Below are 13,285 nucleotides of genomic sequence, written 5' to 3' on the forward strand. Positions count from 1 at the left end.
AATTTCCATGGCAGCTCAACATTTTTTTGCATTGACCAAGGGGAGGGCCCAGGCCCAGGAACACAAAATCGAGAGACCGGTCAACCTCAGACCCAGCAGGACGTCCTCCCCACTCCAAGCCTGGGATTAGACGGGGACCTGGAAGGGTCTCCCCGCAGCAGCAGTGGGGTAGTCCATCTGCTATGGGCATCGGTTAGGCTCCCTGGAGTTCACAAATCAATGCCACTATGCCACATGTTCATCTGTTTTGAAAGATTAGACGGGATCTTCCTTCAAACAACGTTCAGTACAAACACTCAACACCCTTGTCAGAAAATACAACCTTAAATTGTCTACCTTCCAGCTTCTATCACAAAGTGGATATTAGCAAAGCCAAAAGCAAGGGCTACTGAACTCATCGATATCAGAGACTTATGTGATTAAAAATTTTTAAATACTATTGGGAACCAATATAAGGTAGCCAACTTTTAAATTTACCAAGTAAGGGCACTGAGGGGGGGAAAAAAAAACATCAATTATCCCCATACTTTCATTAAAATACACACACACACACACACAAACACCAAAGAAAGGAAGATTGTTATATCAGAATAAATAATTCCTTAGAAGTTTTACATTTCAAGTATGAAAATGCATTGCATTAAGTTTGTCTTTATTCTTGTTCTTCCTTTCAAGTCATAGCCCAGAATGTTCTGAAGACACGTCACAGACCCACTTGTGCAAACCTGCATTTAGGGACCACAGCCTCACAGTCTGACTTACCCCACCTGCTCACCTTCCTCTGAGAATTTACCACTATCCGAAAGTAGAGCATGCCTATGAAACCCTCTGCAAGCCAAAAGGGCATAAAGCAAAGAAGCAAATCCTCTTTGGATTGATTTCTCTCAGCAAGCGAAAACGAATACTCACGTGGGCCTTTCATAAAAGCAGAGTGGCACGAACAAAACTTGCGGAGAGCAGGGGATATCTGAATCGTTAAGGCACTAGAAGAGGCAAAGAGGACACACTGACACTTTTACCTGACGTAGATTTCTTCTTATACGAGGCCGGGCGATCATACAGCGATCTCTGGATGTCCGAGTATTTAGAAACCTCTTTTCTTTCCAGCATGGGGACGTACTGTGTGGTATCAGCTTGCTTCATGTCCATATAGTCACCATTGTTTTCAAAAGATAAAATAACGTAACTGTAAAAACAGAAAAAGAAACCTGATTCAGGGTGCCCCTCGGGGGTGGTCATTCAACATTCAGTAGGGGACGACCAGGTGCCTACCGCGTGCAAGGTAGTGTGGTGAGTAGGGGGGCGGCCGGGGTGAGCAAAAGCAAAACCAATGTGTACCCTTCACGTGGGGTGGTCTGGTAGATGAGATGAGCATTAATCAGTAATCACACAAACACACGGATCATCTACTCAGGTGTGTCTGTCCTTATTCTTGCTCCGTTTTACAATAAACAGGCCACAAACCCGGACCACACGACCACATGGCTCGGGCAGACGTTTCCTGCTACTCCATAAATTCAGTGCCAGTTTGGTGTCCGTCGAGTAATTCGATACAAAGGGAACTTGTACTTTCTGATCTTACGGAACTTGAAATCTACAGAGATCTTTATAGCCACCTGTTAAGTTCCTGCAGTTACGATCACTACCACTGGCTTGATTTATAGCTGCAATTACGGGTCTTAAATGGAACACACAAAAACAGCAAACTGGCCCCCAGAATGAGTCCAACTTTTGCTTCCATTCAAACCTCTCAGTTAGGCCTCCTCAGGTGATATCTGGTCCAAAACACCAGCACCGTGTCATGGGATGTACCAGCACGTGTCACCACCATGGGATGATGGGCAGGGGAGCTGGACTCTTGCCACCTGCCGGCCCTGGATCTGCAGACGCAGATTCTATCGCGACGTGGGTTCTCCCCAGTTGTAACACAACGATTCACGGCAACGTGTCCCTCTGCACCCACCTCCGTGTGCTTTCATCAGCAGGGTTCAGCCCAAAAATGTCCAACTCTTTCTTTGGCTTCTCTGGGTGTCGGCTCAGGAAGCTGTCCCTATTCTTATGCAAATAGTTGACCAAATCCCCATAGAAGCAGTACTCCGTGATGATGTAAATAGGGCCTGTGGGAACCAAGGCCAGTTTAGAAATGGGTATGAAAATGAAAAAGAGAAAAGTCATGAAATGTTCGCGCTGGCGAGAGATATCGCTCAAAAACAATGAGCTTCCATTCGGTGGAATCCAGGCAACTCCATTCATGGACTTACACTTGTGGGCATGTTTGCAGGGAGAGAAGGAGGGTTTAAAAAAGTCTGGACAGGGGCGCCTGGGTGGCTCAGTCAGGTAACCATCTGACTCTTGACTTTGCTCAGGTCATGATCTCACAGTCATGAGATCACTTGGGAGGCTCTCTCTCTCTCCCTGCCTCAAAATAAGTAAACTTTAAAAAACAAAAACAAAAAAGGGGGTTCCTGGGTGGCTCAGTCGGTGGAGCGTCTGACTTCAGCTCAGGTCTTGATCTCACAGTTTGTGAGTTCAAGCCCCACGTCAGGCTCTCTGCTGTCAGTGCAAAGCCTGCTTCGGATCCTCTGTTCCCCTTTTTCTCTGCACCTCTCTCTCTCTCTCTCTCTCAAAAATAAATAAACATTAAAAAAAAAAAAATCCTGGGCAGTCTTCCCAACTATAGATCTATAAAAGATCCCTACTCCCAGGTCAAGAAACCTACCTGACTTGGTGCAGGCCCCCAGCAAGTTCACAATGTTTAAATGGGGCCCCAGATGAGTCATTATCTTCAGTTCCGACATGAGAGCTTGTTTTTCACTGGATCTGGCTGTGGCTGTTGAAGAAATAAATCACGTATCAGTTCAACTGATTTACTTCCCAGAAAAAGCCAGCAACATGGCTTTAATCCTGTGATTGGATAGCATTTTATTTAGCGAAGGGTCTAAAAGAGAAACACACAGTGACTTGGTCTAGACTCTGATAACTAATCCCAAGTCTTCAGGGAAAAAAGAAGTTCCCAAAAATAACAACTCTTGATTTTCCAATGTACAGGCAACAAGAATAATTTAAATAACCCAACTGAGAAAAGAGTCTAACTACCCATGAAACCTAGAGTCGAAAGAACCAAGATCTAGTCCTAAGTTTGGCATTTACTGGCTGTGGGGTTTGGAGCGATTCACTTACTATCTCCATTTTCGAAGAAATCCCAGGATGGGGCACTTACGTTTTAGCATCTTTACTGCTACTTTCATGACAGGCTGGGACCGGCTCAATCCATAGGCAGTTCCTTCGACCACTTTCCCGAATGCACCAGATCCCAGGATACGACCTGTGGGCGATCAGAACCACTAACTCAGGCAGACGGTGGCGTCCCCTCAGTTCTATTCCCCATGGCCAGCGGTCGCAGGGGCACAACGGGGGCATTCTTCCAGCGTGGAGTAAGCATAATGATTCCTCCTAGTCACCATGTCAAGACCAGCACCGAACCCACGGGGAAAGACATTAGCACGATTGCTTTTGTCAAATAACATTTGCAAGGAAAAGGAAAACGCAGGGAGGAATAAGGAGGGTGCAGCTCTCCCTGGGGTGAGCATCCTGTCGGCTAGCTCCAGCGCTGGGCCAGACTGCAGGCTCCCATGTGCTCGTTTTCTGTGGCTCTCACCCAAAACCCCCTGCCTCGCTACCCTTCTGTTCTCCACAGGCATCTTTTGCATCAATAAGTCCTTATCCACTGGAAAGACTGCAGCATTCAAGATATCGCTGATTCCGAGGAATGACAAAGTAAACTTCAGGCTGGTGTCCTAGCTGCCTGCTTGTCAGAAAGCCCAGGCACAACAAAGGTTAAACACGCCCTGGGAGCAAAAGGAAATGGAAGCTGCTGTCCCCACTCTTAAAGAGCTCACAGTCTAAATTTTTTTTAAGGTTTTATTTTATTTTTTGAGAGAGAGAGAGAGAGAAAGAGAGACAGCACGAGCGGGGAGGGGCAAAGAGAGAAGGAGACACAGAATCGGAAGCAGGCTCCAGGCTCTGAGCTGTCAGCACAGAGCCCGACGCGGGGCTTGAATCCACAAATGCAAGATCATGACCTGAGCCAAAGTCAGACACCTAACCGACTGAGCCACCCAGGTGCCCCCAAAGAGCTTGCAGTCTAAAAAGGAATGCTTCCCAGAGTGGCCAGCCCCACCACGCAGAGCCAAACCAGGAAAAGACTCAGGTCATAAGGGACTAATAGCCAGAAGTAACTCTTTTTTTTTTTTAATGTTTATTGATTTTGTGAGAGAGAGAGAGAAAGAGAGAGAGAGAACATGTGCCAGCAGAGAGAGGGGGAAAGAGAGAGAGAATCCCAGGCAGGCTCTGTACTGTTAGCATAGAGCCCAAGGTGGGGCTTGAACTCACAAGCCATGAGATCATGACCTGAGCCGAAGTCAAGAGTTGGATGCTTAACCTACTGAGCCACCCAGGCGCCCCGGCCAGCAGCAACCCTGACTGAATGTTTTCATTGTCGGAAGCTGCACCCGGAAAGGTACTGCTTCCCTAGCAACCTGGAAATACACAGAAGCAGAGAGAGACATAGAAATGCCTCTTAGCATATTAGGGATGTCGCCCTTTTCCACCACATTTTATTACTTTTAAGTTCCTCGCTCCATTTTGTAAAATTAAGGGGTGGTGGTGGGGTGGGACTGGCAGCAGAGAGAGATAATAAAGAAAGCTAAATTCCCAGCTGTAATATTTGAACTTGGAAGTAGCTAGGACACCATATTTGATTTCAGCTTAAGTAAGTCTCTAAGAAGACCTAACCTTGCCATACTCTGGAATGAGACAAGTGGATAATTAAACACTGCCTCTGGCATCCTCCGAAGTTCATACCGTTAGCATATTCCTGATGACACAACTTCTAGCTCTTTCATTTGTCTTTGTCTTGTTTTCATTCATTCTGAATATGACTTAAAATAAAAAAAAAAAAACCCTTGGACTAAAGCTTCATGTAGTTGGTCTCAGCTCAAGATTGCAATAGTTGAAAAGTTTGTGAGAAGTTGGCTTGATTATTTTTACACGTTCTGCTTTGAAAAGTACCTATTTTATTTATTTTGAGAGAGAGAGAGAGAGAGAGGGAGAGCAAGCAGGGGAGGTGCAGAGAGAGGAAGAGAGAGAATCCCAAGCAGGCTCCAGGCAGTCACCGCAGAGCTCGATGCAGGGCTCGAACCCACGAACCTTGAGATGATGATCTGAGCCGAAATCAAAGAGTCAGACACTCAACTGCCTGAGCCACCCGAGCACCCCCAAAAAAGTACCTATTAAATATGTATATTCTAAAGAAGTATCTAATACATCCTCAGAATGTACTGGAATAAAAAACCCTTTGTGGTTGTCCTCATTCATTTCTCATCTCTTTTCGGTCACTGAAATTCGCCTCATTTTCAATTTGTGTCATTCCCAAAGCAAAGCCATTTTGCTTGTTACCTTTGGCAGGACCTCCTCATATTCTCTTCTCCTCTTGTAAAATTTTCTTTAACCATAATTTGCTACAGGACAAGATTTAAAAAAAAAAAAAAAAACCCAAAACTACTGCGGTGATGCAATTAACTCATTTTCAAGACAAAAATACTTCCAACGGCCAACTTCCATTGCCTAGCTCTTGCTAAGCAAGCCCAGATCCCTTATTCCTGCACAAGGCTATAAAAAGTAAAGTTACGTAGAAATCAAAAGGGAGTCTTGGGAGATCAGCCGGGTAGGCGCTTACCAAGCACTAGTCCATCTCTTGGAAACTCCCATCTAGAGTCATAAGGCAGCTGCATCGGGTCCACATAAATATATTCATGTCCATCGGGGCTGATCGATTCAATGACCCTCCAACGAATTTCATACCTCGGTTTCTGTAAACGACCAGGACAACTAGCTGGTGAATTACCAAAGTCCAAAGGCACCAAAGCTTAACTACAGCAAGGCGACCACACACAGTAGGACCGAGCGACACTTTCGTTCAACACGGAACGACCGAGCTCCTTCTCTGTGCCAAGCACGGAACTAGATCGCGCTTCTCCTTGTTCGTATCTTTCGTTCTCTGAAGAAAATATCTACCTGTTTCCAAATGACAACCAGGACAATGAGGGAGATGATCACAATCACCAGCAGGACCAGGACTGCAGCTGCCACTGTGAGTTCAGAACGCAGCGCTGGAGGAGAAAGAGGCATGGTGAAGAATTCGCACAAACGTGCCAGAGCGCAGGAAGGCGAGGGGGGTGTGCCTGGGCCGGAACTCTCACACCGCTGGTGGAGAAGCAGGAGGCTGCCTGGCTTATTTTAGGGACGGGCGATAGCATCTCTCCATCACCTACGCTCATGAAACCAGTCCAGTCTCTTCCCTTAGCAGAGAAAGGGACAAAATTCAATCAACTCCGTGCAGGTGCACAAAACTGCACAAAATGCCATACTTCCTCCAAGGGTGCCGCAGCATTAACATTCTAGACAGAATGTGAACTGGGAATATAAAGACTGACAAATGACACTGAATGCTGTGTAAGTTCAGTTTATTTTGAAAGGCTGCAGTGTGTTTCTATCACTTCTGGCTTCATTATTATTATTATTATTATTATTATTATTTGTAAGAATTCAACCTGTCTCAAGGGTTGTAAGGAGCATCAAGGCAGAAGATCCTCCTTCTCCCTCACCACCCCTCCCCTCCCCCCCTCAGACTAAAGAGACTGAGCAGCTATCCTGTTAGACAAGTAAAATGCCTAGGATGCTTCTGCAAGATGTAGTTTGGGGTCAAAATCTGAAAGAAAAGGGCTCCCATATGGATGCCCAGAGAAGGCCCTTTGAGAGCATTCAGAGCTGAATTTCTGCCTTGGGGCCTTCATTCCTTTAGAACCCCCATCTGGGACTCGAAGTTCTGGCTGAGGGAGGAAGGGCTGAGCTGATGTCTAAGAGCAACTCACTGGGAGCCACCAGCTTCAGCTCTCGGTTCTCGGCTCCAAGAAGATTCTTGGCCAGGCATCGAACGGCGATGGTCTCCTCCACTCTGGTGAACGTCACTCGGCCCTCCACAGTACTCCTGTCCCGGCGGTGGACCTCCGTGATGATGTTCGAGATGTTGTTTGCCAAAACCGTCCATGAAGTTTCGTTATTACATCTGGAGAGAAAGAGGACATCAGTGTAGAGCCAATTATCGGGATAATGGAGGTGACTGAAGCAGTGAGACTCCTTTAAGGTGACAGGCAGTTCTGACCTTGCCTACATTTGGGGGTGCTACAGGTTGACTTTCTCATTTTATGCACATAATAACGCTAAAACTTGTTTGCACACGCCCAAGAGAGAATAACCTATAGGTGGATAAATGAAAGGTAACTGTTGAAACCTACACATAGGTCAACCTACAAGTTAACTAACTTGGATTTAAATTAAAAAAAAAAAAAAAAAAGAATAGGGGCGCCTGGGTGGCTCAGTCAGTTAAGCATCCGATTTCGGCTCAGGTCATAGTCTCACAGTTCGTGAGTTCGAGCCCCGCATTGGGCTCCTGTGCTGACAGCATGGAGCCTGGAGTCTGTTCCAGATCCTCTGTCTCCCTCTCTCTCTGCCCCTCCCTGGCGCACTCACTCCCTCTCTCTCCTTTCTCTCTCTCTCAAAAATAAAATAAAAGCATTTAAAAAAAATAATTAAAAAAAAAAAGTTGACTGTTAGGAAGCACACGAGGTAGAAATAAGTTCAATCAAATATAACTACCAATCCCAAGTCTTGACCCCATGAGCAAACGGAACAGTTCCACCTCAAGAATGTTTAGGGGCACCTGGGTGGCTCAGTCGGGTGAGCGTCCAACTCTTGATTTAGGCTCAGGTTATGATCTCATGGTTTGTGGGATGGAGTCCTGAGTTGGGCCCTGAGCTGACAGTGTAGAGCTTGCTTTGGATTCTCTCCCTCTCTCTCTGCCCCTCTCTTCCACTCACTCTCTCAAATAAATAAATTAATTTGAAAAAAATAATGTTTAACTATCCCCATTTTCCACCCCTTGAAAAAGCCTGGCTCCGTCCTTTTCTCTCCACTTGCACTGTCAACAGCCCGTGAGATGTCGCAAGGTTTAGAGTGATCCCTGGCTGAGTTACGAGACCTAGATTCCGGCTTTCGTCAAAATCTAAGTCCAGGCTCTCAGCCCCAAGAAGGGGAAGGTCCAGGGGTCTCAGCCTCCAGCAGAAACAGTCGAGGCAAGGCTTCTGAACACAACCAGTCACCACGGGTCAAAGTGTGACCATGTTGCTCAAGTGCCCATCATGGAAGGTTCACAAATGGGGGGTATAGGAGAAACCGGTGGGGTAACTCCTGCCAAACAGCAGGCAGGCAAATGACGTGAGCAGTCACATGGGCACTATTTTCGTTTACGTTCCCATGCCAGTCTAGCAAGTATAGCAAATAAAGTTCACCATATAAGAAGTGAAAGGTGAAGTGGGCCAGGATAGTAAAAATCCTCTTATCGCTGTAGTCCTTTAAGTTCATCTTCTTTCCTTTTATTTCTTTAAATTTTTGTAAGCATTTTTAAATTTATTTTTAAAAGACAGAGAAAGATAGAGCGTGAGCAGGGGAGGGGCAGAGAGAGAGGGAGACACAGGATCCGAAGCAGGCTCCAGGCCCTGAGCTGTCAGCACAGAGCCCGACATGGGGCTCGAGCCCAGGAACCGTGAGATCTTGACCTGAGCTGAAGCTGGATGCTTAACCAACTGACCCACCCAGGTGCCCCCATCTTCTTTTCTGATTAGGGACCTTTTGAGAATCTGGGGAGAGCCACGGACCTTCTCCTTACGTCTCTTCACAACCACACAAATGCACATGCATAGATAACGTGCACATGTGCACACTAGGCCCAGGTTTCGAACCCTACCTTGTAGTTTATTGAGACTTAGGCCAAGTAAGAATCACAAATACAAAAAACAACAATAACAACAACAAAAAAAAAACAAGAAAATGACCAGCAAGAGAAAGAAAATGCATTTGAAGTTCTTCCTATCAAGGAGGAAACATTCTGACCACACATGGAAAAGAAACATCTCGTTTCCATACTTCTTAATATCCTTGCAAATCATCCACTCGATATCGGGAAGAGGTGTCCCTTCTGCTGTGCATCTCACGGTCTGTCCCCCGGTGGAGCCATGGTGGTCGTCGACCAAGTCCAGAATAGACGAGGGAACTGCAAGAAGGGAAAAGAAATCAGAACGGGATGGCCTGTGTCCCAGAACTCCCCTGAAACACAAGTTCAGAACTTGTCCACGTGGCACTTGAACCTACAGAGCAAGTAACCGCCCAAGAAGGGGCTGAAAGCAATTTTGTGCATAATAATAACGCTCCAGTCTGGGCAGACCCACTTGGTTAAGAGCATTTTCACAGTTTCAGTGTTTGGGGATTTGTATCCTGTGGTGTTTGAAATCTGGAGTGAGGAAAGCAAAAAGCCCCTGTGGTTATTTGGCTTAAAAGGCAAAGAGGGCTCTTAAAATTGTATTACAGCTTGGGGTTCAACTAATGGATTCAGCTAGAGTATAATCTAAAGCAGCATCTACCAAAGTGCCTCTGTGGAATGTGACTACGTTTTAAAGATTAAAAAAAAAAATTTTTTTTTAATGTATGTTTATTTCTGAGACAGAGAGAGACAGAGCATGAGTGGGGGAGGGGCAGAGAGAGAGGGAGACACAGAATCCGAAACAGGCTCCAGGCTCTGAACTGTCAGCACAGAGCCCAACACGGGGCTCGAACTTACAAACCGTGAGATCATGACCTGAGCCGAAGTCGGTTGCTCAACTGACTGAGCCACCCAGGCGCCCCTAAAAGACTTTTTTTAATCCATGATCAAATAATTAGATTTTTTTTAAGATTGTATTTTTAAGTAATCTCTACACCCGATGTGGGGCTCAAATCCATGACCCCGAGATCAAGAGCTGCATGCTCTACTAACGGAACCAGCCAGGCGGCCCTGTGGTCAAACAAACTAGAAATATGCTAACACCTCATCACAGATTTACTGCGAGGGTCAACTGAGCCCACCTAAGACAGTCCCTGGCACAAGGTAGGCACCTAGGTAAACAGGTGCTGAGCCTGAACGTAAACAGACTCAGGCACTCCCTCCTGCTAAGGGCTATTGTCCAATATCTTCAAGGGAAGCTAAGCAAAAAGGCCAAAAGTCTCCGGAACAATCTAAAGATCATCTGGACAAAAAAAAAAAAAAAAAAAAAAAAAGCATCATTTTCCTCTTCCCAGAACTGGAGGTGCCAGACTGAGAAGCAGGTGGTGTTGTAACCTAGGAATTCCCCAGTCAGGGTGCTTCAGAGCAGAGCCGGGAACTTCCCAGAACTGCGTGAATTCATTAAGCCCAACAAAGCTTTCCCTGACACGTGACATCTACACCCCCTGCTTCTCCCATGAAGTGTTGCTTTTCTCTCCGCGACCTGGGCGAATAGTGCCAAACCCTCCCTGGGGGACACCCGTGCACTTATTCCCTGAGCTGACATTACCTTTGTACTGCCCTTACACACCTTGCGTTAAGAGTTCGAAAGTATAGCTCTTCACGTCGTCTTCATTTTGGACGACAATAGTGTAATGGCCGCTGTCTTCTTCCTTCGCACGGATCAGCTTTAATTTGCTTCGATACCTGACAAGAAAAATACTCTGTCTCAGCAGGTTGTAGCCAAATAGATTCCAGCCATTCAAGCAGTTACCACGTTCAATTTAAATTTTGTTTTTGTAAAAAAAAAAAAAAGGAAAAACAACTTATTTTCTTGACCACATCATCACTTTTCTGGGATTTTCGATGCACTTTCTACATGTTGAAGGTCTGACTTATAGACACTTAATTTTTTTTTTTTTTTTAAGTAGGCTTCATGCGCAACATAGAGTCCAACACAGGCTTGAACTCATGGCCCTGAGACCAAGACCTGAGGTGAGATCAAGAGTCAGACACTTAACCAACTGAGCCAACCAGGCACCCCAACACTTAATTCTTTTATTTTTCTTTTATTTATTTTTCTTTAACGTTTATTTACTTTTTGAGGGAGAGAAAGACAGTGCGAGCAGGCAAGGGGCAGAGAGAGAGGTGTCAGCACAGAGCCCGGAGCCGGGCTTGAACCTATGAACTGTGAGATCATGACCTGAGGTGAAGTCGGACACTTAACCAACTGAGCCACCCAGGTGCCACCGACACTTAATTCTTAAACAGAAGACCAGACATCTTGAGATGAGGGATAGCTTATGTGGCTAGAACACTGATCAGCTCTGGTAAGGCCTGACTTCTGAATGAAAGTAGACATATCCCACCAACTTCCCTTTAAAATAAAAAAAAATCTTCATGTTTACCTTTTAAAAAACACTTGCTTCTCCTACATATCCATCGTTTAGGTGGTTCAGCCAAACAATGGGCCACCATTGGAAGAAACAATGAGGACATGGTCTATAAACTCATATGGAGAGGTCGCCAGGGTATAACATTCCTACTTGTTGGTATTTGCTTAAAGAAACTCTGGAAGGTTTCAGAAGAACCTAATGAAACTAACAGAGGTATTTCTCTGCGTGGGGAGGCAGGGGGACCTGGGAAAATGGTGACAGGAACGGAGTGAGGCTTCCTACAATGCACTGTCTTGATGTCCGAATGTTTTGAATGCACAAGATTCCATCACCTATTAAAAATAAATACATTAAGGGGCGCCTGGGTGGCTCAGTCGGTTAAGCGACCGACTTCAGCTCAGGTCACGATCTCGCGGTCCGTGAGTTCGAGCCCCGCGTCGGGCTCTGGGCTGACGGCTCAGAGCCTGGAGCCTGCTTCCGATTCTGTGTCTCCCTCTCTCTCTGCCCCTTCCCCGTTCATGCTCTGTCTCTCTCTGTCTCAAAAATAAATAAACGTTAAAAAATAAATAAATAAATAAATAAATAAATAAATAAATAAATACATTAAGAAACTCCATTTCTTCATACTTTACTAAAGGGAAGTTTCCCCTAAAGACTTCTTACGTGTGTTATAAATGACATTTGGCTCTATGTATGTACATCAATAAAGTACTGGCCCATTTGATTTCTTTTCCTTCTTTATAAAACATCACAGCAGGAAAAGGCAACGGGATGGAAGGGGGAGAGTGCTGGTCAGGAAGCGAGGAGACCTTGGGCATTACTGCAATTCTCCATGCATCAGCTCCCTTATGTGTAGCATGGGATAACTGTATGCATAGCGCACTGTCATTTTCAGAATTAGTTAAATGAAATTATATGTGTGAAAGCATCTTGAGGGCTCAGAAGTACCCTGTAAATGTCGAGTCGTCTAGCCCCAGATGCTGGGCACCAGCACGGGGGGCAAGAGCACACACTGGGCTGGCTTTTCCTCTGCTGCACCATACTGGACAGGCTTCAGGCCTGGACTTCCTGAGTGAGTCCCCACAGGCGCTCCTGGCTACGCGTCACCGAACAGTCCTCTCACTCAATGCCTACACCTGCTCAGCCAAGAAAACTGGTGGATCCACTGGTTCTAAGCTTCAGGAAGCCAGACACCCCAACCTCACACTCCCTCCTCACACTCCCTGGCCCACAATGGGAATTAGTGGTATGTCCTAGAGGGACTCTTGAATCACTGTGACAGGCAGCTTTCCCGAACCTCTCGTTGGTGAGCTTTGCTCGGTCATTACTATTGATTATGGCTCGTGTATAGCACTCCTACAAGCGTCTAAGTGTTAGCCGTGCCAGAATTACCCTGTTCCTCTCTGGCCTCACACCTAATGGAAAGTTTAGCACTGCCCACCTCTTTGCACACCCTCATTTCATGTCATCAGAAAGCCTTCCAGATTCGGTATTCACCACTTTTTCCATCGCTGTTCCACAGAGGCTGTAAAATTCCGTTTTCTCAGATACCACTTCTCAACTGCACATGGGATTTAGTTCAGAAAGAAGAAAGCAAATCCCAAGATTAAGTGAACGGACGAGAAGGGTTCTTCCCCTCTTCCCTGAAGGCTGGAAATCGAGGACTGCCCTGTGTCTCCCTAGGACGGCTTCTGAGGACGGCACAGCGTGGGAGTAGCTGGTCCTTCAAGATGTACTTGCTGCTCTGGGATTCTAATCAGAGCTTAAAACTAATCTTCGAGGGACCTCACAATGTCATCAGGTCTAATTCCTTGCCTTGAAGCACATAAGGTATTATTAATGGGAATGCAAGCTGGTGCAGCCACTCTGGAAAACAGTATGGAGGTTCCTCAAAAAAATAAAAGTAGCACTACCCTACGACCCAGCAATTGCACTACTAGGCATTTATCCAAGGGATACAGGTGTGCTGTTTCGA

The 13,285-nt window shown here is 45.9% G+C and overlaps 1 protein-coding gene across 2 annotated transcripts in view; it reads right to left on the reverse strand.

Annotated features, from left to right (window-relative positions):
* PDGFRA (platelet derived growth factor receptor alpha) overlaps nt 1-13,285 on the reverse strand; it is a 50,199-nt gene that overhangs the window by 15,714 nt on the left and 21,200 nt on the right. For both annotated transcript variants that reach the window (XM_007075881.3, XM_007075882.3), the window contains exons 8-16: nt 10,506-10,621; nt 9,043-9,169; nt 6,933-7,126; nt 6,076-6,170; nt 5,738-5,870; nt 3,221-3,325; nt 2,720-2,830; nt 1,964-2,117; nt 1,020-1,186 (exon numbers count right to left, since the gene is read on the reverse strand). In XM_007075881.3, the coding sequence (XP_007075943.1) occupies nt 1,020-1,186; nt 1,964-2,117; nt 2,720-2,830; nt 3,221-3,325; nt 5,738-5,870; nt 6,076-6,170; nt 6,933-7,126; nt 9,043-9,169; nt 10,506-10,621 (1,202 nt within the window). The remainder of the gene's footprint in view (nt 1-1,019; nt 1,187-1,963; nt 2,118-2,719; nt 2,831-3,220; nt 3,326-5,737; nt 5,871-6,075; nt 6,171-6,932; nt 7,127-9,042; nt 9,170-10,505; nt 10,622-13,285) is intronic.

The sequence above is a fragment of the Panthera tigris genome, chromosome B1 (assembly GCF_018350195.1).
Source record: "Panthera tigris isolate Pti1 chromosome B1, P.tigris_Pti1_mat1.1, whole genome shotgun sequence".
Lineage (NCBI taxonomy): Eukaryota > Metazoa > Chordata > Mammalia > Carnivora > Felidae > Panthera > Panthera tigris.